Here is a 27,352-nt window from a genome sequence, read left to right on the forward strand (position 1 = left end):
TGGGAAAAGGGCAAAAGGGAGAAGAAAATGGGCAGGAAAAGAATAGGGAATAGCAGCACGCATCTCTATAGCGCTTTACAGTTAAAAAGCAACTTATACATGATATCTCATTTGATCCTCACAACATCCCTGTGAGGTAGGTAATGAAAATGGAAAAGGGTGTCCTTTTCAGATGTGCACAAAGGACATAAACAAGGACAGTTGTGAAAGTGAAAAAAAGGTATCCTGCACCCAGAAAAAGGTACTTACTGACATTAAATACGGCCAGTGTCCTGTTTCTCAGCATCTAATTTGTATATGACAGATGTGAGGGTTTGGAACGAACTAGAAAACCCTGGTTCCTAGAATTCTTTGGTGACTATGGGACAAATACATATTATCTAGTTATAGAGGTGTAGAAATGTAGATACTGATTTATCCCCATAAGACAGAAATGAGTTATCTCACTAAAGAGACCTTATTTCACATCGGTTGAATTGAGTCCTCATAGAAGTCAGAGCTCAGGAGAGATCTCTGGCCAAGTTTAGGAAGAAACCCCAGAGCTTGTAGTGACATCTGCTGCCTGGTAGAACTGACTGGAGGATGGAAAAGGCTTTTGCTTTTCCCTGAATTGCCACCTACTGCCTGAGAGGTAGAAATCTCCCAGAGCACAGATAAGGAAGCAGGACTGGAAAAACTCTGCAGATCCAGGCTTAGAGTCTCTGCTTTTGCTGAAATTACATATTACCTTAGTAGCCCAGAAAGAGGAGCTGCCCAAGGAAAGCAGCTAGCAAAGAAGCCGGTCTACTGAGCAAAAAAATTGTACAGACTGTTCCTGAGGAAGACAAAGAACATAAGAGTCCATAGAACAAAGTTGTCAGCTGCCCCAGCCATGTGTTTTCTACACATTTACCTCTGATTCTATAATTTTGTGCCCATTCTATTCCCATGGATATTGTGCATTGGTGGGAAAATGTCCCTGACTGAGGGGTGTACTCATATGTTGCTGTTCTTGTTTTGTCCTTTGTTTAATAAGTATTTCTAATTAAGAGTTAAAATTTGAATACAGGACCTCTTTTCTCCCAAATCCAAAACTTTCCCCTAAATCATGCTGTTTTCTTTGGGGAATGGTCACCTCAACAAAGTACAATTGGCTGATTTGTTCAATGGGAAGCACACTGGTGGGAGCTCAGGAGCTACAGTGTATAGTAGCAGAAGTACACTTCTATCACCAAGGTTACTCCTCGAATCCTGAGTAAGTTATAGGAGTGACCACCCCCTCTGTGAACCCTCCAATCTGCCTTATCAGCTTGGGTTGGGTAACTGAGCCCACCCTGAGAAAGAAGTGTTGGTGGGAGTGAGTTTAGGTATTACACCTGCACTATACAAGTATTATCATACCCATTTTTTTAATATGAGGAAACTAAAGTTCAAAAAAGTTAAATTACTTGCCCAAGATCACATAGATGATATGTGGCAAAACTAGAATTTGAACTGGGGTCTTCCAAGTCGTTTCTTTCCATTATACCACAGCTGCCTTTCTAAGGGAAGAGAAAAGAAGGAAAAGAAAAGGGGAGACATAGATGATGGTAGGATGGATGCTTTTACGTTTGCTCTCCTCCTGCCTCCAGAAGTAGGTGAAGGGAATTAAAGCTGTCAGAAGCCTTCTTGACTGTTTCCCCTATCCTATATACTACTTGCTTGAAGCATAATTAGGTAAGGCTTAGTAGAAGTGGGAAGAGTGGGAGGAGGAAGTGGAGTTGTCTGGGAAGGAGGCAAAAAAGAAGAGGACAAAGGCTACACCTCCCCAACTAGAAGCTGCTCCTCTAACATTCATTTCTCTCAATCAGGGTTGATTTGGAGAATCAAAAATATGTACCTTCAGTTTGCTGAGGTGGATGGACAGTTTACCTGGTGGATCTAGAGGAATCAGTTCTTATGACAATAGGAGCCATATTAAGGGTTAGCCCTCTTTAAATCTGTTGCGGGAAGCATAAAATCAGAAATAAGAGAGAGGAATAAAAGTCTGGGATAATGATATTTAAGACAAGTATAGGATAGGATTCTACCTTGGGTTCTACTGGTGCTGCCCATAGGCTTTGTCGAAAACACCCTCTGGACTAGATCAATGGTGGACATGCATAGGGTTGTAAGGAGGCAAACACTTGAAGGGGGTGCTCAGTAGAGGAGGAGGGGCGAGGGCTGCAGCAGACCAGGTTGGGTCTCCAGCTCCAGAGTATATGACTGAAGTTAGGGGCTATAAAGAAAAAAAAGTTATTGTTCTGAATTTCAAAGATAACCCCTTCATGGTGCAATTACACTGAATTGTTACATGATGGGAATGCTTTGATATTTATCCAGAACATCACATTATTATTAAGTTTGGGGCACAGGGGATTTTTGAACCCAAGGAGCCAAGCAGGCTCAGAGGTCAAGATCTAGGAATCTTGGTGCCTGAAATTGGGGTCAGGATCAATTTTAAAAGCAGTAAAAGGTGTAGGGCCAAAGGGCTTAAATCCTTTGAATCAGTCCTTGCAGGAACCAGGACTCTAGGAGGTAGTTTGCCTAAGGGCAAGGCTGCATTCTTCACAGGTGGCTGTGACTGGGAAGGTAAAGGTGTGTTCCAGCCCTGGAAGCACAGGGGAGGACAAACAGAGTACACAAAGCCTGGCTCCCTTGAGGGGCCTCCCTCACTTTCAGCTTTTTAATTGCATTCTCTCCACACACAGTAGATTATTGCCTCTCTATGGACGGTATGGGTGACAGAAATACAAGGCCAACTACATGAGGGCCTAGCCTAGTCCCTCACTATTGAGTTGTTAGTTCAATTAGGGAAGATACCCTTACCCTGCTTCCCAAAGACCCAGGTGTCTGAGAGAGGGAGACCGAGTGGCAAGGGGCCAAGAGTCAGAAGATGATCTGCCCAACCTCTCAGGAGACTTAGTCATTGGGAATCCACTCCAAAGACCAGAACCTTTGTTTTCTCCTCTCCAAATATGAGGAAAAGGGTTAGCAAGGTCTGTCCAATAGGGGCCTCTAGTTTCTTTCCCAGGGATTCTGATTGTTTGCAAGTGTTTTTTGGGAGAAGGAAGATATGGAAGTTGGGGTGGGGAAAGGAAAGTTCAATGGGAAACAGACATATTTCATAGGGAGTGGTGTAGAATCTTTGCTCCCAAAGCATAAAGTCTCTAACCCCTTCTCCTCAGGTATGGTGTCCTCTTTAACAGGGACAGGAAGGATTGCCTTGTGTTATGCCGAGGAAGTAAAGAAAGGGCCTGTTGTGAGAGGATTGACAATAAGGCATGCCTTTCTCAGGACCAGGGGTTTTAGTCCTTTACTCTTTGTAGGACCCAGGTCAGGAGGCTGTAGTTTCCAAGAAGTCAGTTTGCTTGGTGAATAGGAATCAAACAGAGTCACCTACCTCTTCACCTACCATAGACTCATAGTCTAGTAGGTTGTTAGAACTTTAAGAGACCTTAGAGATAATCTAATCCAACTCACCATTTTACATGCAAACCTTGGGAATGGGTCTACACACAAATGAGGAAATGCTGGTCTAAAGAGATGAAGAAACTTGCTCAAGGTCCCCCATGATTGAGGCATTGGGAAAAGTAATTCTCTCCACCCTAAAGCAGAACCTACAGTTCTAGTCTCTTCTCAGGGATATGTCTTCTGCTATGCAGAACCACCAGTTTGCACTATGATAATCCCAGAAGGAAAACAGCCATATAATACCCACCTTCCTGGGGAGGGGGGTGGAGAGTTTTATGGGTTGGTATAAAAGTTACCCAACTATTGATTCCCCCCCTGATGTGAGCAGCCTCTGGTCTCCTCATGGGCTGGACACAGTCCCTGCCTTGACTAAACCTCTTGTTATCTTCTCTAGTCTTTACTGTTCTGTGATCTCGGGCAAACTGATGTCTCCGTTTTGTGTTTCAATGTCCTGCTTAGTAAAAAAGGAGCTCCCAGAGGTGGGCAGGCCAGGAATGTGGAAGGAGAGGTAAAGGATAAAAACCTGGGAGCCCTAGAGGAGGGCACAGACCAGTCCAGAGAGTTAGGATTACTGTTGTTAGTCTCTGTGAGGCTCTTTTAGGGGCAGGCCTGGAATTTAATAATCTATAGGCGGGTCCTAAGAGGACACAATCCACACCCACCTGCTGCAGTCAACCCTGAACCCTGCCGTTAAACGGGAAGCACGGCCATACCCTACATCACTCAGGCACGCCCAGCCTCACGTTTGCGCAGGTTCTCGGTCACTCACACTCATTCACACCTCTTCACACACGCTCTGACTCATAAACACACGTGCCTTCCCTTTGCAAACTCTCTGCCCTCTGCGAGGCTATGTTGGCCTCACCCCCAAACAGGAGACTACGGTCCCATTAGGTGGAGGCAGGGCCCTGGGAGGCTTAGGCGCTGATCTCCACGGTGCCGGCCTCCTCCTGCTCCCGGATCATGTGCACGCCCGCAGTCCGGAGGGTGCGTGTGGAGCTGCGGGAGCGGCCGGGGGAGCTCGGTGACCGGTTGGGGGAGGTGTGCGTTCGGCTAGTGGCGGGAGAGCGGGCAGGAGAGCGTGGATAGCGGCGGGCTGACCGGATTGGCAGCCCGGGGGAGCGGCCTGGGGCGGTGGAAGAGATGTAACCCTGCGGGCCTGGCTCAGAGGTGCTCCGAGGGTCGGGGGCAGAGCTCTCCTCCCCTTCCGGTGGATCCTGCAATGGGATGCTAACGGTCAGTGAGACAAGCTTAACCAGGGGCTTGGAAGACCCCATTCAATCCAATTCTCCGTGATTCACAGCACCCCTGCCCCCAATTCTATGGACAAATTCAAATCCCATTAAAGTCCTTGCTGGTCTCCCAGCGGGCCTGGCCCCGGGGACTCTCTGGCCAGGACTTCCTCACCTTATCCTTCAAGATGTACAGAGCCATAGGGTTCTTCCGCTCATGTTCTCCACTTCGGGGAAGGGTCTCTAATGCACAGAGGAGAGATGGGGGAATCACCTATTCATCCCAGCGCACTACAGACCCTATTATGTGCAGCATCATGGTGCTCTTCTCACAACACTCACCCTATCTCAGAGGTTCTTAACTACTCCCCTGAAGCCAAGCAAGCCCTACTAAGCAAAAGATAGCAGTCATGTCTCTGATAGCCCAGGAATATGTGACTCAACTGATTTCCAATCCTTTCCAAAGCAGACCCCGCTAGATATAAACTCAGGAGAAACTTTCACTTGAAATCCTGACCAGTCTTGAATTGTCTGGACTCTTGCTCCCCCATCTTAGAATCACCCTGTCCCTTGGCAGATGCTCCTGTGTTACAATGCTGCTCTGTCGTTCACCTGAGCTGGACGGAATGGGGAAGAGAGGGTCCAGCGTCTTCCTCTCACCTTCAGGTTTCAGGTGGTCATCATTCTGATCTTCATACTCTAGAGAGCCCTGCTTTTCCAGCTTCCGCTTCTTTCTGCAAAACAGCGCAGGAATGCCCTGAGTAGAGCCATAGGTTGGATAGCAGAAGGGCTGGAAGACACAAGGACCTGGTGGGTTTAGGAGAGGTCTTAGGACAGGAAGGGTGTTTTTGGTTGATAAGTTAGTGATGAAGAAAGAAGAGTGGGTTATGAGAAGAGGAAGATACTGCATTTCAGCAGTGTTATTTATTAACAAGGAGATGCTTCATTATAAGAATTGAATGGATTTAGGGTCCTTGGAGGTGGAGGAACAGAATGGAATGCTAAGGTGTTATCTCTGGCCCAGGATGCAAAATTCAGTAGTTACCCAGACTTTTTGGAGGGCTTCCAACATGCGCAGACTGTCACCAAAGTGACAAGGAGAAAGATGCCTCCTGTGGTCAGGATGATGTAGAGGGAGCTTCTTCCTGGAGAAAAACAGTTAGGGAGTTGAGAACTGTTACAGATTGAAATAGCAAAGAAGCAGGGAAAGAGTGGTGGAAAGAATTTCTCTAGGATAGAATTTTACTGTAGGACAACAATTCCAGAGGATCAGTAATGAAGCATGCATCTCACCTCTTCACAGAGGTAATGGACTTTAGGGGGCAGACTGAGGCATACATTTTGAACCAGGCCAATTTGGGAATTTGTTTTTCTTAACTATGATTATTTGTCACAAGAGTCTTGGTTTTTTTTTCTTTTTCATTGCAGAGAAAGAGGAAGGAGAGCAAAAGCAATTTCTGTTTATTAAAAAAATTAACTTTTTAAAAAGAAATTCAATGTAGGCATGATGGGAGTGGGGAATACCAGAGAGGACAACTTGGTGATGTCACTGCTTACAAAATACCCATTCCTTTCTGTTTCTATTAATCAGCATAATCATTAAGTATTTCGTAAGTAGAGTTTGCTCCTTGCTTATGCACAGATAAAGCTGGTATGCTACAAATCTGGTCATGAGGTCTTATGGCAACCGGGTTGGGATGATCCTTGGCTCTTGCTGGGGGGTACCTGCCCAGCTGAACTCTGAGCTCTTCCAGAACAGGATACTTACGGTATACCGTAAGCTTGATGGGGACACTTCGGCCTTGGCTAATGGGGTTCTCCACCAAGCAGCTGTAGATGTCGTCATCTGCCATAAGCACTCGTGTAATGGTGAGCACCTTTTGGTCAGGGGACAGGAGCATCCTTGAGTCATTGCTGAGTGGCTTGCCATCCTTCAGCCAAGTATAGTTGGCTTTGGTACCATTCTCATGGGAACAGTTCAGCGTGAAGGACTCACTGAGCTCCAGGACAGTAGATGAAGCCACCACTACCTGAGGCTTTGAAATGGGAACTGGGCAGAGCAAGGATAAGAAAACCGTGGGTTACAGACCTGAGAGCCTCACAATTCCCACTCTCTGCTTGTGATCCACTAAAATTCTTTCTGTTACTGAGTCTGTGAGCTGATAGGACCCTTCAGGGATCATATAGGCTAGTATCTTCCTTCTCTCTCCTTTGATTGAAGCCCCAGAGCCCTCACCCTTTCTCAGGGTTACTGAGCTTTACATTTTAAAATAATTATGCTTTTTTTAAAAAAAGAAGCTTTGGCTAAACTCATCCTTGGCCCACTGGCCTGGCTCAATGGACCCTGTTCTTAGCCCCCAGCCACCCAATCTACAGTTCCTGGTCTCTCTTCATGTGGGTGGCCTGTGTGCACTGGATTGACTCCACCTGGAAAAATTTCTGAGTGGTTTATTCTGAAGCTCCTAGAAAGGCTCAGTATCAATCCCTGGCCCTCAGTCTCTAACCCAAGCCTTCTCTCCAGGCAGCTAGCTTCAGAGTCTTACCATCCACAGTGAGGTTGATGGTCTTTTCTCCAGTGAAAGTATCATCAGTGATGGAAATCTCTACCTCATAGGTGCCCTCATCAGATGTCTGAAGATCACTGAGGAGAAGGGAGCCATTTTCAAAGAGCCTGATTCGGTCACGGTAGTCAAGCCTCAGGGTGCCAATGACCTCAGTGCCAATGGATTGTACCACTGTTACTGGTTTGTCCCTCTTCAGCTGCCACTTAACTACTGGCTTGTCACTGCTGGTGCTACTGTACTGCACAGAGAGCAGAGCCGACTTCCCCACAGTACCGTGGATCAGACGTACCGGGCTTGTGATGTTCACCCCTTCCAGTGAGCCTGGGAAGAGGCATCCAGGGAGAAAGGGGACAATGTCAGACCTTCCACAGGAAGTAAAGGATTTGTCCTTACCCCATTCCTACCACCCATCACTCTGATTTCTCTTTCGTTACTCTTGGCCCTCCACTCCCCTGTCTTTTTATTCTGGACATTTCCTTGATAGCTACCTTTCTGTCTGTCTTGCTGCCCTCCCACCACTGCCCTGTCCCTTCCCTGCCCAACTCCCTTGCTTTCAAGTTCTGAAACCATAAGAAAATCAGTACTGCCATGGTTACTAGAAGGGGCATCTATTTGCCTATGGTTCTACTCAGCATCCCTGTAACTTTCTACACCTAGATACTCTTTTCAGTCACCACTACCCTTTCTGTCTTTTCTACACTTTTGAGAACGTAAGCTACTTAAGGGCAAGGATTGCTTTATTGTTTTCTTTTTGTATTTGTATGCCTAGCTTTAATTCAGTGATTTGCCCTGTATTATATACTTTTATTATTTAATGTTAAATGTTTTTTCATTCATTCATTTTTATCCTTGTTATTCCCATTTCCAGGCTAAATATTGCTCTCTGATACTAATACTCTCTCCCCTATCATTTTCCCCATACTCAGTCCCCATTGTTTCCTTCCTTTTTTTCTCTGTTCCATTGCCTTCAGTCTTGCTTTCATCTCTGTCCTTTCTCATTACATCACATACATCTATTCTCCTGGTCCCCTCGCTCTTTACCTCTCTCAGCTCCATCTTCTTAACAAAATTCTAACTAATTCAGGCCCCAGGTCCTCTAAAGATATAATGTGAAATTTCTATCCTCACCACTGTTCCAGTGGTTCCCAAGAGACAAAGGAGGTCATCGAGGAGTCCCTTATTCCAGGAATTTCTTTCCTATTTTTGAAATATGTTACCCAATAATCTCAGAGGACCCCATAGCAAATGGAGGGTGGTAGTATCATTCAGTTGTAGGTGCCTGGCTCTCTCCCCAAAGATGGCACACTGAGGACAATGGACAGCATAGATTGGCCGCCTTGTTAAATGCCAGGTTCAGACACAGATACCACCTCCCCCACTCATGCAGGAAATTCCCAGTGGAATCCCCTGTCCCTTTCTGTTAAACGTCCCACTGCTAGGAAGAGCTGCTGTTACAAGCAGATTAACTGATTTCAAGATCGGATGAAAGCATCCTTTTACCCATACAATTTCCCCACTCAGTTGGCATCTGACATTTCACAATTAGGACTTCATTCCTTAAGCCAAAGTAGCTGTGTTTTCCATTAAAATGCAAATACTGTTGGGAGAAGGGGTAAAAATCACCTTCACTTCATTGTTAATAAATATGTTCTTTTCTGAGTAAAGTTTTTATTTTTTGGAGGGAGAGAGTTGCAAGAGATGAAGAAGGTAGAAAGAACACAGGGGTATTGGGTAGTTGAAAGGAAAAAGGGTGTTAGGAAGAAAAGGCAAATAAGTGTAGTCTAAGAGCTTAAAGTCAAACTTCGTCATTATGCCTAGCGTTTTCTCTGCTACCCACCTAGCTCACTATTGCTAGCATCCAAGCAGAAGTTCCCCTATCTAGGACAATAATGAAAAATGAGAGCCTGTAATATGGAAATATGTTTTACATGACTCCTCATATATAACCCATATCAAATTATTTGCCGTCTTAGGGAGGAAGGAGAGGACAGAGACAATGAGGAAAGGAAAAAATTTGGAACTCAAAAATTTATAAAAATGAATGTTAAAAATTGTCTGTATATGTAACTGGGAAAAATAAAATACTTTTTTCAAAAAACAGAGAGAGTCTGGTATAGGGAACTAATTCTAACCCTGTCCTATTCAATATTGTTATAAACCGGTGGGAAGCTACACTGGAAAAAGGGAAAAACAAATAAAGCAAAACAACTAACAGCATGAGGATTGGCAACCTATACCTAGATACTAAGTAGCTTTGTGACCTAATTAACTTACTTAACTTTTCAAGACCTCAGTCTGCTCATCTGTAAAATGAGAGTTGGATTAAAATTGAATAAATACTCAAGAAATATTTATTAAGTATCCACCGTAGGGAGAAAGAAGACACACAACCCCACTTTTGTCCAGCATTCTGTCAAGTTGGGGAATGTGATGTAAATACAGATAACTACTGTAGTATAAAATCATGTATGATAAGTACATTAGGGGGGTGAAAACAAAGTGCAACACAGATGGAAAATTCATTACTACCTAAAGGCAAGGATGGGGGAAGTCAGAGATCAGGAAACACTTCCTGAAGGAACTGACATGTGAATCACAAAAACACAAAATCTGAAAGTAGAAAGGCACCTCAGCAGCCACCTCATCCAATCTGTCCACACAACAATATCCTCCATATTTATCCAATCTGCTGGAAGACCTCTAAGGAGCAGGAAGGTCCCACCATCTCACAGTACAACGCTGTCTACTTTTGAACAGCTCTAGTCAGTAGGTTGGTGTTTTGTTGTTGTTTTTCCCATGACGTCAAGCTTAAATTTGCCTTTAAAACTTCTAACTACTGCTTGTGCTCTTGTCCTCTGGTGCCAGCCCCAGATCTAACCTCTCTTTCATAAGATACTTCTTCACTTGCAGAGAGCTATCACATATCCCCTAAAGTCTTTTCTTTTAGAGACCAATCATGTTTAGTTGCTTAAACTGATCATTTGGCATGGATTCAAGGGTCTTCACCATCCTATTTGTCCTCTGGACAATATTAATGTCCTTCTTAAATTGTAATGCTTATAACTGAACTCAAAACTCCAGTTGATGTCTGATGAGGGCAGGATACAGTGCTACTATTAATTCCCTATTCCTGAAAGCTATGCCTCTCTTAATGTAGTCCAAGACCAAATCATTTTTTTTTGTGAGTCACATCATACTGCTGACTCACATTGACCTTGTAGTTCACAAATCTTTTTTTAGAATAGCTGCTTTTCAACTGTGCCCTGCCCCCATATTATACTCCAGAAACTGATTTTCTGAACAAAAATATTTATATTTATGCCTATTAAACTTCATCTCAAACTTGTCCCAATGTTCTAGCCCAAGAGGTCAGTAAACAACAACCAGTGGGCAAATGTAGCCTGTTCCTATTTATGGCCTGGGAGCTAAGAATGTTTTTTACATTTTAAAATTAAGTTTTATTGTACTTAAAAATGTAAAAAAAAATTCTTAGCTGATAGGCTGGATTTGGCCAGCAAGCTGTAGTTTGCCAATCTCTACCACATCCAGTCAAGATCTTTTTGGATCTTGACTTTGTCTTCCAGTGTGTTAAGTCCCAGTTTTGTGTCATCTGCAAATAAGATGTGCACACCACCTATTACTTTACTCAAGTCACTAATAAAAATTCTAAGCAGCACAGAGTCCAGCATAGATCTCTGGGGTACTCCACTGAAGAGCTCCTGTAATGTCTAAATGGAACCATTAATGGCATTCTTGGAATTTGGTTCTACCATTCCTTCTAAATCTATCTAATTATATTATAACCTAGTGCACATCTCTTCATCTTTTCCATAAGAATAATATGAGATACTATGTCAAAAAAATTTTTTTCTCAAACCTAGGTAAACAGTGTCTACAGAATTCTCTTCATCTACCAAGTTTATTAATCCTATTTAAAAAAAAGAAATGAGATTGGTCTGGGATGATCTATTCTTGATGAAGCAATACAGGCTCTTGTTTTACACTTCTTACATATGTTTATGTGTTCCTAGATGTTTGTCAACCATCTCTTTAATGTAATCTCAGGAATCAAAGTCAATTTCATTGGTTTATAGTTTGAAAATTAGACCCTGTTCTCATCACTTTTTTGAAAATGGAAACATTTGACCTTCCTAATCTTGTTCTTCAGAAACCACTTTGGTGGATAAGGGCCTAAGCAGACAATTCCTCCTATTAATGCAGTTCTCTGGGGTAGCACTTCTTCAACTGCAGATCTCCACAGGGTCGTGAAAAAATTGGCAACAGTGAAAAGTTTCTGAATACGTGACAACCAAAAGTTAATTAAAAATTAAACACAGTAATGAACCTGAGATGTTTCTGGCAGCACTTGCTCATGTTGCATTGAGCAACCTTACTGCAGCCTTGGTTCTGAATACAAAGCATGCACACTTTGCACTGCACATGCTCACACACTGTGCAACAACAAATGTTGCAGAAACTGAGAAGGGGTCTCCAGGAGAAAAAGTTTAAGAAACCCTGCTCTAGAGCACACCCTGAAGAGTCTGGGAAAGATAGTCGAAGATTAAAGCTGTCAGCTAGACTAAGGAGACAATGAACAAAGAGAACAGTATGAAGGCACAGGTGCCCTAATCCTGATCCCCCTTCCATTCCGCTATCTTGGCTCAGAAGCTCCATACTTTCTTCCTTCACTCCTCCCCATTTTTGTTCCTTCACCATTCTACAATAGCAACTAACCACATATGAATGTTGGGGACTGGACTAAAGTGTACCTTGCTATTTTCTTTCCCAAGTTATGACTTCCCTGGAACTGAACCTAAAGCTTAAGGGTAGGAGAAAACAGTTAATTCACTGGTTCAAATAGAGATTCAATGACCCGTCCAAAAATGCAACAGGCTATTGTGGAAGAGGGATGATCATCTGTTAGGTTATTCAGGGGTGGGGAACCTGTCTCCTCGAAGCTACGTGTGGACTTCTAGGTCCTTGGGTGTGGCCTTCTGACAGAGTCCAAGTTTTACGAAACAAATCCTTTTATTAAAGGGGTTCTGTGAAGTTTGGATTCAGTCAACAAGCCACACTTAAGGACCTAGAGGTCCACATGTGGCCTCTGGATCACAGGTCCCCCCTCTGGATTGTACGTGGAATTCCTGCACTGACTGGGAGGTTGTGAACTCCTCCTGAACATCTCCTAAAGTTCCTTCCAATGCTGAGATTCTATAATTCTATGGGTAGTACTCCTTGCTTAGCAATAGCCATGACATACAACAATTTATTAATAGCAACAATTTAAAAACAACAATAACTACATAGCATAATAACATTAAATAGCCTTTTAGAATTTACAAAACATTTTCTTCACAGTAATCCTGTGAGATAAGTAGTCCAAATATCCTACAAGTTAAAGAGATTGAGACTCAGAAAGTTTAAGAGACTTAACCAAGGTCACACAATAATAGCTAACATTTACATAGTACTTACTATATGCCTTATAGTAATTATCTCATTTGATCCTTACAACAGCCCTAGGAGATATGTGCTATTATTATGCTCATTCTACAGATAAGGAAACTGAGATAAATGTTGGTAAAGTGCCTTGCCCAGGTTCCCATAACTATGTGTCCAAGGCTCGATTTGAACTCAGGTCTTCCTGACTCCAGGCCCAGCCACTGCACCATTAAGCTGGACCCAAAGAACAGCTGTTAGAATTGGGTTCAAACTCAGCTCCTTCCTTAGTTCAAATCCAGCATCCTTCCTTCCTTTCCTCCTTTCTTTCTTCCTTCATATACATATTTTTATAAGTCAGTAGTTTTTGTTTTGGTAAAATGAAGGATGGGTATCCATAAGTTCCTTGAAGGCACGTAATAATATTTCATCCTTGCTCTTGTAGCTTCTTTGTAATAGTGCCTGGCATATAGTAAAGTACTTGCTGTTCATCTTTTGTTTCCAAATGAGGACCAGTGACATCATGTAATGGGTGATGTCTTGAGTTGCACGTGAATTGAATTTAAGTGAGGCAGAGTTGTGCAAAGTTGTCAGCTTCACTTTTTCTTCCAGAGTCATCAAAGTCCAGTAGTAAGACAAAAGTCAAGATGACTGGCGATGGCCCAGGATACAGTGGATGACCTGGGCATCTTCAATATCTGACCAAACTCTAATAGCTCTATGATACCTCCTTCAGCTGCCTTCATGGCCATCGGAAGAAATTGTTTTCATGCATCCATTCTGCCTGGGGAAGTCTTCACATGCTTGGGGTAGACATGCCCCTAGTTTATTGATGGGTTTGAGGCCTGTGGGTTACCCTCAATGCATCTTAGTTTGCTGAGATGTTTTTGCCAGTCTCTAGCCCTTGCACATGCTATAGCTTCTTGGAGTCACCTGTAGTAGACACTTAATAAATTATTAATGATCAATTGTATGCTTTATAAATTAGAACTAATTCTGTTCAATGTTTTTTATCTGAGTTTTGCCATTAAAATTGTCTTCATTTATGTGACTGTCATGCTTGTGCATATTATTAATTTGTTTCTGCTTTGTTCTCTGAGTCATTTCATACAAATTTCCCACATTTCTTTGAATTTTTAATATTCCTTATTCCTTTTGGCACCTTAACATTTCATTATGACAATATTTTATGATGTGTTCAGCCATTTAATAATAATTAATACCTGACATTTATGCAGAACTTTAAGGTTTGCAAAGTGCTTTACATACATTGCCTGATTCAGTCTTTATAAAAACCCTGTTATGTATGTGATATTATTATCCTTATTTTGCAGATGAGGAAACTGAAGATGAAGAGGTTAAGTGATTTGTCAAGGGTCACATAGCTCAAAACCATCTGAGGCAGGAGTCAAATTCAAGGTTTCCTGACTTAAAGTCCAGTGCTCTATCCACTCTGCCATCTCACTGCCAGTCAGTCACTGGGCAAACAGTTTGCTTCCTTTCCTTTTGTTTTGTTTATCAAATTCAAGACTCTTTTAACTGCTTCCTTGCTGATTTGGCAAAATTGGCCTTACTACTTCCCTAAGTAGATTGGCATGTGTAAAATGAAATATTCTTGGAAAGCAGAGCGTCAGAGAATGTAGAGCTAGAAAATATCTTAGAAAGAGAAAGAAACTGAAGCCCCATCAGGAAAGGATGTAAATGATTTCTCCTAGGCTGTATAGGTAGTAATTATTAAAACTGAGTCTTCAGCACCCAGATCCAGTGTTTTTTCCACTCTGCTATCTAAGTATCATCTGCCTCTAACCTCTCCTAAGGACACTGAAGAAATAATCTTTTTTAGTTGAAGTGGTCTAGATGTAGGTATGATATAAGCAGAGGAAGCTACAGGGTATGGCAAATCAGAGCTATCACTCCCAGGTTCCTGAACTTTGGACTGCCCCCTGTATTGTTTTAACCAGAATCACAGAACCTCAGAGTTGGAAGGGACTTCAGAGGTCTATTACAATAGACTGCTGGTTGGTCTGCTTCCTCCAATTCTCTCCACACTCCAGGCCATCTTCTTCTTCTTCCTTTTTTTTTTTTTTGGTCTTTTTGGAGGGGGGAAGGCATGGCAATTGGGGTTAAGTGACTTGCCCAAGGTCACACAGCTAGTAAGTGTTAAGTGGCTGAGGCCACATTTGAACTCAGGTCCTCCTGACTCTACTCACTGTGCCACCTAGCTGCTCCTCCAGGCCATCAAAGTGATTTTCCTAAAGCACAGGTCTGATTTCCCTACTCAAGTAACTCCAGTGGTCCCTATTACCTCTAGGATCAAATATAAAATCCTCTCTTTGGTGTTAAAGCCTTTCATAACCTATCCCTCCCATATCCTCACCTTCTCAGTTTTATACTTTATACTCCTGACACATATCCTATGATCCAATGATACTTGGACTCCTTACTATTACTTGAACAAGACATTCAGTTTTTAGATCTGGGCATTTGCTTTGGTTGTCCTCCATGCCTAGAATGTTCTTCCCTCCTCATCTCCACCTACTGATTTGCCTAGCTTCCTTCAAGTTACAACTAAAATCTAGGAAGCCTTTCCCAATCCCTCTACCACCTCTTGGGGGTAAAGTTTACTATGTACTATATAATTGCAATTTATTTTCATTTGTCCCAAAAGAATCTCTTTGAAACTTTAAGTAGTAACCTCAGATCCTAGTATTTTGGGATTTGGTCTATTCACTCTATTCATGTACTTCATGGTTTCAAGGATTTCTATATGTCTTTTTTTCAGTCTTCATTTTTTGAGATGGAAGTCCTAATTTTTTTTATCTGTCTTCTTAAAGGAGCCCTTTTATCTCTTTAGTTATTTTAGTTTCCTTTCTCTTTTTCTTATTCTATTATATCTTCCTTGGAGTATAGAGACCAGAAATGCAGGCAGTATATAGGGTACCTTTGTCTATGAGTAGAATAATTATTATGTTTTAATATCAGCAACTATAATTACTTCAGTACTTCATGAAGTTGAGTCACTGTGGACAATCCCTCCATCCACAGAGGTTGCACCTCCTGGATATATCAGTAGATGGCCATAGTGAGCTGCTGTAGTCACTGAATTTAGCTACTAGGCTAAGTCCCCAAATGACAAACAACTCCATCACTGGGTCTATACTTGAAGTCTTTCTCACTTAGGACCTAGAGCTTGTTCACTAATGACGCAACCTCATAGAACCCAAAGTTACCTCCATGCTCAGATGAGGCATTAGAGAAGGACCATAGCTAAGGTGGGGGTGGGGGCGGTAGCAACAGCAGCAGCAGCAGTAGTAGTAAGTAACAGCAACAATAATACACTTTAGTTGATCTTTTTTGTTTTGTTTCTAATTGATTTCCTGAGAATGGTCACATACATATTCATAGCTATTTGGGACCCTTATGGCACTAATGCCTTTAGGATCATAATTAAAAGATCAAAGTCCATCATCCTATAAATAAAGTTTTTATTATTTCTATCTAATGCACTTTTTTGCACTTGTTCACATTGACTCACCTGTCCCTTTTTTGTTCACACTCACACACACACACACACACACACACACATACACACACACAGCCTCATGAGAAGAGTTTCCAGCAGTTTGTCCTCACAGCTTGGGATTATCTGCAAACCTAGAGATTTCATTTTGTTCTCTCCCTCTTCCAGGTTATCTATAAGAATTGGGATACTTCATAGGGATATTGATCTAGAGCTATAAGGTACCTCCAACATCACTTAGTCAAACACCCTCATTCTCCAGATGAAGAAACTGAAGTCCAAGAAGGCCCCGGGTCACATAAGTAGTAAATGGCAGAGCTGAGATTTGAACCAGGTCCTGTGACTCCAAGTTCAAAGATCACTCCACCATGCTATTGTGAGGAGGTGAACAATGTCACTGTTAACACCCACTCCATCCAGAGGAATGGCTTTCTATCCCTGTACTTGGTTTCCTAGCCTCTTTCTATGACAGAACATGCCTCCAATCTCATGATTTAATTCATCTGTATATTGCTCCTCCCAGAAGTCACCTGAGGTCTGAGATGGGATAGCTATGGCAGTTACAGGACTTTTCATCTGGGGCATCTTCCTGTAAGGAACAATTTTTTGATAGTAACTGAAACAATTAAAGATGCTGTGGAATCTTCTTTCCGGGAGATCTTTAAAAACAACTAATATTCATTCATTACAACCCATGTTATCTATTCTTTATCTTTGCTGACCTCCAGAATACTCTTCCAACTTCTTCAATGACTTTAGCATTTTAACAGTTTTGTCTGCTATCCACCTCTTGCCATCATCCCACCTTCAATAATCATGATGATGGATCTAATAGCCTAAGTACATAATTCCTCTGTCTCTTTAATTCTTAGACCCTGTCTTTTCTCTACACTCACCACTTCAGTCATACCCAGACCTTCTATTGACACTTTAGTCACACCCTGCCTCTAAAACATGTTAACTCTTCATGTGCCCAACCACCTCTCTAAGATTAAAAATTAGTTGGTTACTTAAGTGTATCTGATAGAATAAGTTTCCACACTAGGTTTTTCCCTACACTGATGAAACTACAGGCTTTCATTCTCCAAAAGAAGATTTTCAAACTTTTTCTTTCTCCTGAAGCTTCCAAATGCATCAACATTCCCCTATAGCAGATAACTAGTTTTCTAAGGCGATTCTGTACTCCACTGTTGTATTTCACCTACTCTCTTCTCCTTTCCTTCTGTTTCAGAGGAAAAGGCATTTCTACTCTTTGCTTAAGCCACTACCTATCTTTGCTAAGGTGAGCCCTTGATCCCATGCATTTTCAGGCAGGATAGTGAAAAGAATAATGGATATGGAGTAAGAGGACCTGTATTCAAGTTCTATCTACTACCTGCGTAAAGTTACCTTGGGTACAACATTTACCTTTTCTGGGCTTCAGTTTCATCAGTTAGAAAATGAGATGGTTAGAGTAGATAGATGTGGTCATTTCTATCTCTTGACCTAAGACCCTATGCCCTCCTACATGACCTTATTCCAATATTAATCCTTTCTCTTTTATGCATCTAATCTCTCCCTCTTTGCCAGTTCCTACCCATCTGACTTCAAATATGCTCATGTCTCCCCAAATGTAAAAAAAAATTTAAAGTATGTTAATCTATCCCATCCCACTACCAACTCTCTCTCCTCTTCTCCATAAACTTCTTGAAAAAGTTATCAAGTGATTCAACTACTTCTTACTCATTCTTTCCTCAGTCCCTTCTAATGTAGCTTCCATCCCTGACACTCTACGGATATATCTTCTCTCAAAAATCATTACTGATATCCTAATTGCCATATAATATCCTTTTCTCAATTTTTTCTTCCTTGGGCTTTCTGCAGCAGTAGTTTATTACTGCTTCCTTTTTTATTTTTTCCCTTCCCTTAGTTTCTGAAATGTCACACTCCCCTGCTTCTTTTCCTACTTCTTTCCCCATCTGTTTCTTTTACTACTAATAATAGCTAACATTTATATACACTTACTAAGCTAAGTGCTTTACAAATATTATTTCATTTGATCCTCACAACAACCCTGGGAGATAGGTGTATTATTATCCCCATTTTACAGATGAGGAAAGTGAGGCAAACATGTTAAGTGATGGATCTGGAGTCACCTAGCTGGTGTCAAGGCTACATTTGAACTCAGATCTTTCTGACTCCAGGCTCAGTGCTCTATTCATTGTGCCAACTAGCTGCCTTTACTAGGTCGTCATCCTCTTCCTATTCCCTTAAAATTATTTCCCAAGCTTCTATTCTTTGCCTTCTTTCTTGATAACTTAACAGTTGATTCAACTATCAACACTAGATAGCTCCTGATATTTTATTTTAATCCTTGAAATCCAGTTTGGAGCCAGGTTTCAAACTCTTATCTTTAACTTACCACAGGACACAAAATTTGTACCTGTACATTCCACTGTTACCCCAAATTCAACATTGACAAAACCAAGCTTATTATCATTCCCCTAAAAAACTTACTTCCTTTTAATTAATTATGACCTTTTTACATTATCACTTCTTGATGACTCCTTCCCACCCCGCTTCCAAAAGAATCTAGTTTAATTCAAGAAGTATTTTTAAGTGTCCATTATGTGCCAGGCAATATGCCAAACATCAGGGATATAAAGACATTCCTTCTACATCTGCAGCCCACCACTTACCTGACAAGAAGCAGAAAATAATCTTCATCATCAGTCTTCTAACATCATAACTGTTTAAAGCTATGATCAGAGGTCTTTCTATCAAATTTATTCTTTTTCCTGACTACTACCTGCTTTACCTTGGGTACAACATTTACCTTTTCTGGGCTTCAGTTTCATCAGTTAGAAAATGAGATGGTTAGAGTAGATAGATGTGGTCATTTCTATCTCTTGAGCTAAGACCCTATGCCCTCCTACATGACCTGATTCCAATATTAATCCCTTCTCTTTTATGCATCTAATCTCTCCCTCTTTGCCAGTTCCTACCCATCTGACTTCAAATATGCTCATGTCTCCCCAAATGTAAAAAAAAAATTTAAAGTATGTTAATCTATCCCATCCCACTACCAACTCTCTCTCCTCTTCTCCACAAACTTCAGTCGGTAACATGACAATTCATACTAGCTTCCATCTCTGAGACGCTAGTGTTACCTCTGACTCTTCATTTGACCTCTCATATCCAACCAATTGCTAAATCCTGTCTATTTTAACCTCCATAATACCTGTTATATTTGTTTCCTCTTCTCTATTCCTACTGCCATACTCAGAACACAGGTCTTCATCCACATGGACTACTACAGTAACCTTCTTTTCTTAAGAATAAATTTTATTTTAATTTTCATCAACAAGTATAAACAGCCAAATATGAGTCTAAATGAAAGTTCAAAAAAGCCTCAAACTAAACAAAAAAATATTATTGTAAATGATTGTACATGTAACCATGTACTCCCAATATTCACTGGTTGCCCTCTTACATGTCTTCCTATTTCTACAATCTTCCTCACTCCTTTTTTTTTCTCAATGGTACCAGGCTTATATTCATTATGAATAGCTCTGGCCATGTCACTTTTTTCTCATAATTCCTCAGTGGTTCAATCTTGCCTATGGAGAAAAGTTGAAATTCCTTTGGCTGCAATTCAAGGCCTTCTGAAATCTAGCAACACCCTTCCATTCTAGCCATGTCTATTCTACTCTCTTTCTACAAACTCTATTTTCTAGCCAATTTGAATTAGTGCTTACATGCCTTATATCTTCCCATTTCTCTACCTTTGCTTACACTGTTCCCAATGCCTACCACTTGTCTCCTTTCTGCCTTTTCTTATTGAATTCCTGACAATCCTTTAAAATCTAATTCAAATGACAAATATTTCAGGAAGCCTTTCTCGATTGGTCCGGCTGCTAATAACCTTCTCTCTTCAGATCTCATAGTGCATTTTACTAGCTACTAGCCTTTACTAGTCCAAACTTCTCAACCCATCATCTAAACCTTGAAACACTAGTACCATCTTAGCTGATCTGCACAGAATAGGTACTTGATAAGTGTTTGTTGAATTGATTTGCTTAGAGTATATCAAGTGCCTATGCGCCTTGCACTGTGCTAAATGTTTTTTGGAGGGGAGGGGCAGAAGATTCAGAAGAAGTATAAGATCTATTATCTCTCCTCAGAGAAATACAGTCTGGTTGGGAAAACAAGATTTCCACACGTGAAACAATCAAAGAACAAAAATAGGCAGGATACAATGTAGTGATAACATATGTGATATAAACAGTAAATACTATGGGAAGTCAGGACCAGGAGAGATTAGTGTTAATTAAAGTAGTAGGAGAAAGCTTCATGGGATTCAGGATGAGTCTTGAAAGATGGGTAAGATTTGGGTAGGTGGGGAGGAGTGGGAAGAAGAGATATTTCCATGCTATTTCCAGGCAGGGGGAAATAGCATGAACAAACAGAAGTAGTTTGTTTTCTTCCCTTCTTTTATTTTCCAATGAAGGGGAGATTGTGGGAGAGGGGGAGATAAATGCTTGTTAATCAGAAAAAAAAAAAGCTTAAAAAAACAGAAGTGGAAATAACACAGCTGAAAGGCTGATCCAAACCACATGAGAAGACAAAAAAGCTTTAAAAATAAAACAGAAGTGGAAATGACACACCTGAGGGGCTGATCCAAACCACAAGGGGAGAAGACACTAGACCCCAGTGGTTTGCCACCCAGAGATGCTGAGAACCATGAGTTCTATGAAATCTACCTAGCAATTTAGACTGGTAAGCCAGTTTCTTTGTTCTCTACACAGTCCTTCATTCACATCAGTCGGCACAGAAGTTACTCTTCTTACCCCATTTTTGTGATCCTTAGGCTCTCCCTCTCTGTATAGAAGACTAGGAAGGAAAACGAAAAGGAAGATATAGGCAACTGTATATCCCCACATATCTAAGAGAATTTACCTACTTTTAAACTGCAGAGATTACAGATCGTGCATCTCTAAATCAATGGGACAGAAGGAAGAGAAACTGAAAGAATGAATTCTCCCAAGGTGTGGAGACAGAGTCAAGATAATTATAACAATCACTATTTTAAATTTTAATATTTCATCTCCTAGATTTGGAGCACAGTAACTTGCACAAAGGGTTGATGTCTTTTTGCCAAAAGGGTAGGAAGCAACTCCCTAAATCCAGAGGGGAGAACAGTCCTGAGAACAGTCCTTTGAGCACTTTGTAAAAGCTGGAGGGGATATCCTGGCTTGCTGAAAGTTTGGCAGTCTGTGCATGTGTGTGTCAGGTAGAGACAACTGAAGTGGAACGTCACCTAGTGTCTAACTCAGATATTACAGCCAGAGTTACTCCAGAGTAGGCTTGATTTTAACCTACGTTGACAAGTAGCCAAAACCAAACACAAATGCTCCTTAAGTTTGGGAGAAATTTACAGGATGGATTGGAGAAGAGCAAGACTAGTTTTGAATTCATTGTGGTACTCCATACATGAGGCAAAGAAACGTTTAAAGGAAGAATCAGCAGAATTTAATGGCCAATAAGGTATAAATGGGTGAGGACAAGGTAGGACTGCAAGAAGATTCCAGAATTTCTAGTTTAGGTGGCTAGGTGACAGTATAATTGGTAGAGCAAGGTAAGGGGAAAATGATGAATTTGATTTTGAATATGGTGAGTTTGATGTGAATCCTAGAATCTTTCTAGATGTGAAAGCCCTAGAGATTACTTAGTTCAACCCTCTTTACAATATCTTTGACAGAAGGTTATCAAACACATACAGTGAAAGGGAACTCACTTCACAAGTGAGTTTTCCCACTCTGAGACAGTTCTAATTGTTAGAAAGCTTTTTCTTTTATTGTACAGAAATTTTGCTTCCTCCAACTGTCACCTATTCAGCTCCAACTGTTCTGCTTCAGCTCTGGAGTGAAACAAAATAAGCCTAATCATTCTTCCACATGACTATCTTATCACTCCCCCACTCTTACCCTTCTTTAGGTTAGGCAATGGTAGGATATTCGAAGGAAGATGTCCTGGGAGGCAATTTGAAATATAGGCCAGTATGTTAGATAAGAAGTCAGGTTTAGCCATAGATTTTGAAGTCACTAGCAAGATACCAAACATGCACTATAGCACTTTTTATAGTAGCAAAAACAAAGTGGGTGCCCATAAATTTGAAAATGGCTGAATAAATCTTGGTATAGGAATATGGATTATGATATTGCACCACAGAGGTCAATGTATTTGAGGAATTTAGAGAAATATGGGAAAGTTTTATGAAATGACAGAGAATGAAGAAAGTACAACTAAAAGAATAGTCAATATACAAGATCACTATAAGAATATAAATGAGGACAATAGTAAAAGACAACAGAACACAGGTCCAAAGCAATGATTGATACTGGTTCCAGATGAGTGATGTTAGAATACATTACCTTCCTCTTAGTAGAGAAGTGGTGGATTACTGACGAGGAATGTTATATGCTCTGTCAGTCACAGTCAATGTGCCAAATGGTTTTGTTTATAACTTTTTTTCTGTTATAAAAGAGGGTATGATGGATTCAGAAGCAAATGTGGTGTAAAAGTAAAAATGCATTAATAAAACATTTTAAAGTCATTAGTATAGAGATAGTTGTTGAAAATGTGACAGTAGATGAGTTCCCCTAGAGAGGACGAAATGCCTACAACTGAGCATTCACGGGATGCCTAGAGGTAGCAAGTAGAGAAGGCTGAATAACCAGCAAAGGACAAAGAGGGATAATGAAGGAGGTAGGAGAAGGATACTATGTTATGGAAGCCCAAAAAAGAGAGTTTTAAGAAGAAAGGAGTGATCAATAGTGTCAAATGCCACCAAAAGACTAAGGAAAATAAAGAATAGAAAAAATCCCTTCGATTTTTTTCAAGAAGGAAGTTATTGGTTACCTATGAAAGAGAAATTTCAGTAGAAAAGACATCGCCATCCTTCAAGTTCTACTTCAGATACCAGACTCTAGCAGGCTGACATGACTCCAGATGGCAACCAGATGCTTGAAATCTTTTGGCCTACAGTAATTGTTATCAGGAGACAAAAAACGTCATCTTTAGTCAGAGGTGGGAACTGGGATATTTAGGATGAATTCCACTCAATCCTACCAAAGGGAATAATAAGCTAACAGTCACTGACCAAGTGTCATACAATGTAGGCCTTTCAACCCCCAGCTGTGGAAGGTTATACTGCCTCAGACAGTATTTGTAAAGTGCTTAGCAGTGTCTAGTACATAGTAGGAACTTAATAATTTCTTGTTCCCTTTCCTTCCATCCCTCCTTAGTCTGCATGTCACTTGGACAGTCCCTAGGCTATTACTACAGGTGTAGGCACCCCTAACTCCAAAGTGTGAGAAGACAAGGTTGAAAATCCAGAAATGACTTCTTAATCTCATGGACCCATTAGATCTTCAGTCTCATCAAATTTTTGTGGAAAATAGAATTTCCCTGGGCCTCATATATCCACGGCAAAAGGAAGGCCCTTAGTGAATCCTGAGCTTTTTTATGAGGAGGCAAGATCCCAAGATACCCATCATTACCTGGTTTCCATGCCTCTGAGGGGTTCCATTAACCTGATTGGGTATTTTTTTCATATAGAAAAATAACTATTTCAATATAACTGGTTTCCTTTGCAATACTATTTATTTTATATTATGTGTTTTAAAACACGCTGAGGAGGTCCCTTGGCTTCACTAGACTGTTAAGGGGGTTCATAATATAAAAAACATATTAAGAACTCCTCTTTTAGAAGCAGAAAATAGAGATGGGAAGGAAAATATATCCCAGACCTCAACTAACATTAACTCAAAGAAAAAAATTAGGTGGATAACCCTTCCCCACTCCCTCCCCCAAAAATATATTTCATCCTTGCAAAGAAGCTATGAGGAGAAAGTTGCACATAACTGAGTCTCATCCAAGCAAGGGGAGCTGACATTGCTACAGATGTGGGAGGCTAAGAGCCTAACAATGGCCCACATTCCTATTATTCATGAGGCACCGCCAACAAGCTCTAATTCTCTAAGAAATGGATAGCAGCAGTACAGGATGTAGGTCTCCATGGCATAAAGATCTGCTGTGACTTACCACAATGCCTGGAACATAGTGCTTAAAAAAAAAAAGCATTTTGACTGATGACTGTGATAGTTTGAAACCCTGTCAATGTTGATGAGCAACAGGGAATGAAAGGGACTCATGAAGTTATTTCTTCAAAGCTTCTTTTATTCTTTGCCTTTTTAATCCCAGAGAAGTCCAGAAGAGACCAAAGCAAAGTACCCCACTCCCCAGACTGCTCCTTAAAACCCTACAGCATGTCATCATCTAAAAGGATGCCAAAAGGACCTATGCCAACAACCCAAGCTATAAGAAACCTTTCAATGGAGCTCATCTTTATGTACTGAATGTTGTGGGAGCTCCAGGCCATGCAGCCTTTGTTGTTTTTTGTTTTGTTTTGTTTTTTGTTTTTTTGGTGGGGGGAGGACAAGAGGGAGTAAGGGGGATGAAGAAATGTATTCAAGGCTAAAAGCCTGAATTCACAATACTTCCCACGGCAGCTGAGCTTCTTCCCTCCTCCCACTATAAAGACATTCAGACCCCCCTTTTTGGGTTTCCCCCAAAGAAGCCCCTTGGTTCCTTCTCCAAACCCTTTTGCTTCCCACCCCCATCTCCTACCTGTCTGGATCAGGAGGAGGCAGACGAAAGGAGTGAGGCGTGGGGCGCTGGAGCCTCTGAACAGGGCTCCCCTTTCTCTCTTCATTTTGGGTTGAGTTCTTGGGCTCTGGTGCAGACAATTAGCATGATTTCTCCACTCTGGGCACGTCTCTTTGTACCACTTGGAGTTTCTCTGTTCCAGCACAACCCTGCCAACTTGCCTCTGAATACACAGAGCTCTGTGTGTTGCTCAGCTTGTTCTTTTCTCTCACTCAGACCTGACATTTTCTGGTTTCCTGAGCCCTACATCCTCAGTTTCCAAAAGGTGGAATTAGTAGCTGCTGAAAAGCCACTTGACAGGTCCAAGCAGGATGCAAAGCACAAATGCTAGGCGCTTCCAGACTCACCTGTCCTGAATAGGAAGATGGTGTGCCAAGGGCTAATTTTCCAGGTGGGGATTTGAAGCTGGGACTAACACAGGGAACTGGGTAGGAGTACACAAAGAAACTGGACTTTGTGTCCCAGTCTTAAGTAGTCACCACTCCACTTTCCTTGTTTTTAAGGGGGTGGGGGCTGACCATGCCAGAGAAGTGCCTCCAATGGGCTCCGAACAGCGAAGGGGGTGGAGTTCCTGGGCAGCTTTTATTTAGCTGTATTTAGGGAAGTATTTAGGGAAGCGAGTAACTAATGAAGAAATGAAATCTCCCCTTCAACTCCAAAGGAAAGGAGTTGAAAAATGTCCAATTCTGTTATTCTTACATCTTTCTTCTTCCTCTCCTATTTGATTATCTTTGCTATTATAGAATCACAGGGCTGCTGGGGACCTCCACTCAAAAGTTATTTTGTATATAATCTTGCCTTCAGACAGAATACTTTTAATTAAGTCAGAGCAAGAATAAGGATAGTGTTCTAGTGGTGGAACCAGAAGCAGTAGATTACAACAATTACTATAATTCACAGCATTGAGAATAGTCTCGATAATCTGCATGCCCTCAGGAGAAAATAGCTTTTCCTGGTCATGACTGTCCTGTCCTGTGTAGGGAACTCGGTCTCCTCTGACTAAAGCCAACTCATTGCCGGTGAATCAGGATGGGTAGACCCAACAACTGGGCCCAGCAAGGAGAAGCTGGCATCTGTCTCTCCAACACTAAATTCCATACCTTTCTGCCACAGGGCATCACATCATTACTGTGACCAATTCCTCTCTTGCTCCCCGTGCTTAAACCCTCTGCTACTCAAGACAACTGTAGATTGAGGGAGTTACATCCTATTTTAATTGCATGTTTTTTTTTTTAATATAATGGCAATGTGCCTGTTAGATAACCAGAGCAGCTAATTGATAACTTCCTACATTCTAACTGCCTAGAGGTGAGGGTGGGGAATAGCCTACACAGAATAGAGATTGCAAGAAAGTATTAGAGACACAGTTTTCAGTAAACCATATGGCAGGATATCTCTAGTCTCGGCTAACTTGAAGGCAAGAGAGGGCTGGTACACTGATGGACATTCTAGGGATTACAGTCCTACCTCCCAGACTCCAGAGCTTCTGGATAGTAGCAAATGGTCACAAACAAGGGAAGGGGTTGTGATCTCTGATTCAGAACCTAACATTCAATGAAAAAAAAGTGATCTTTGCTGTACACAGAACATAAAGACAGATCTATCTTCTCCTCTCTCCTCCCTTTTTACTGTAGGCAAGACATGTTTTGAAACTGAGAGAATTCTGATTTGTGTGGCGCTGCCTCAGCTTTGTGGCTTGGAGTTTTTAGACTTCAGGGAACAGTATCCAAAGGAAATTATTTTGAACCATGCAATTAATTTTCATTTCTTTTGAACATCTGAAACATGAATTGGTTTTCAGGAGTTTTGCATTTGTGCTAAAATTTCTCTAGCACAAATTCTCTATCAAGTCCTACTCTGATGCCTATTTTGGTATGAAGGTGGCCCTGGATTCTCAAAGGCTATATCAGTGGAGCACAAGACTGAAGCTGGAACAGTTTCTGTCATGCTGGAGAGATTCTGAGTACAGTACTGACAGCAGACTTTCTGAGGTCCACAGAAGTTCATCACAAGTAGGTTTGCCTTGGTGATTAATTCTTGGGCCATAGCAACCCATGAAACAAAGAAAAATACAAAATGTCCCTCAGACTTACACAAGCTGCCTATGTATAATCAGTCCACTGACCTATTAAGAGTAAATATCAAGGGGGAGCCAGGTGGCGCAGAGAGTAAGAGTGCCAGCCCCAGCGTTGGGAGACCGGGGATCGGTTTGGGCCTCAGATACTTGGCACCCACACAAAAATAACTGGCTGTGTAACCTCGAGCAAGTTACTTAACCCCAATTGCTTAAAAAAAAATTTAAAAAAGAGTAAATATCAAAATTAGTACAGAAATAGAATAAAAATGAGAGAAAGTCATAGTGTGCAATTAAAATAACTTCATCTTGACCTACTGAAATGAGTTATTGGTGATGAAAA

General features: G+C 41.4%; 1 protein-coding gene across 1 annotated transcript; it reads right to left on the reverse strand.

The window, feature by feature from the left end:
* Nucleotides 1-50: 50 nt before the first annotated feature.
* HEPACAM (hepatic and glial cell adhesion molecule) lies at nucleotides 51-25,438 on the reverse strand. The gene is made up of 7 exons (XM_069080815.1): nucleotides 24,897-25,438; nucleotides 7,247-7,588; nucleotides 6,472-6,753; nucleotides 5,749-5,848; nucleotides 5,364-5,437; nucleotides 4,879-4,946; nucleotides 51-4,688 (listed from the first exon to the last, which is right to left on the reverse strand). The coding sequence occupies exons 1-7, from the start codon at nucleotides 24,979-24,981 to the stop codon at nucleotides 4,389-4,391; spliced, it is 1,251 nt and encodes a 416-aa protein (XP_068936916.1). The 5' UTR covers nucleotides 24,982-25,438; the 3' UTR covers nucleotides 51-4,388.
* Nucleotides 25,439-27,352: the final 1,914 nt, after the last annotated feature.

This window comes from Petaurus breviceps, unplaced genomic scaffold (genome assembly GCF_028583685.1).
Source record: "Petaurus breviceps papuanus isolate PSGF00001 unplaced genomic scaffold, PetGlider_PUasm1.0 91133, whole genome shotgun sequence".
Lineage (NCBI taxonomy): Eukaryota > Metazoa > Chordata > Mammalia > Diprotodontia > Petauridae > Petaurus > Petaurus breviceps.

Excerpts from the sequence above, each read along its gene's own strand:
- HEPACAM (XM_069080815.1), bottom strand. The coding sequence starts at position 24,981 with ATGAAGAGAGAAAGGGGAGCCCTGTTCAGAGGCTCCAGCGCCCCACGC. Across the intron at positions 6,754-7,246 it reads CATCAACCTCACTGTGGATG|TTCCCATTTCAAAGCCTCAG; the intron begins GTAAGACTCTGA and ends TGCTCTGCCCAG. Across the intron at positions 4,947-5,363 it reads TGACCACCTGAAACCTGAAG|AGACCCTTCCCCGAAGTGGA; the intron begins GTGAGAGGAAGA and ends TCTGTGCATTAG.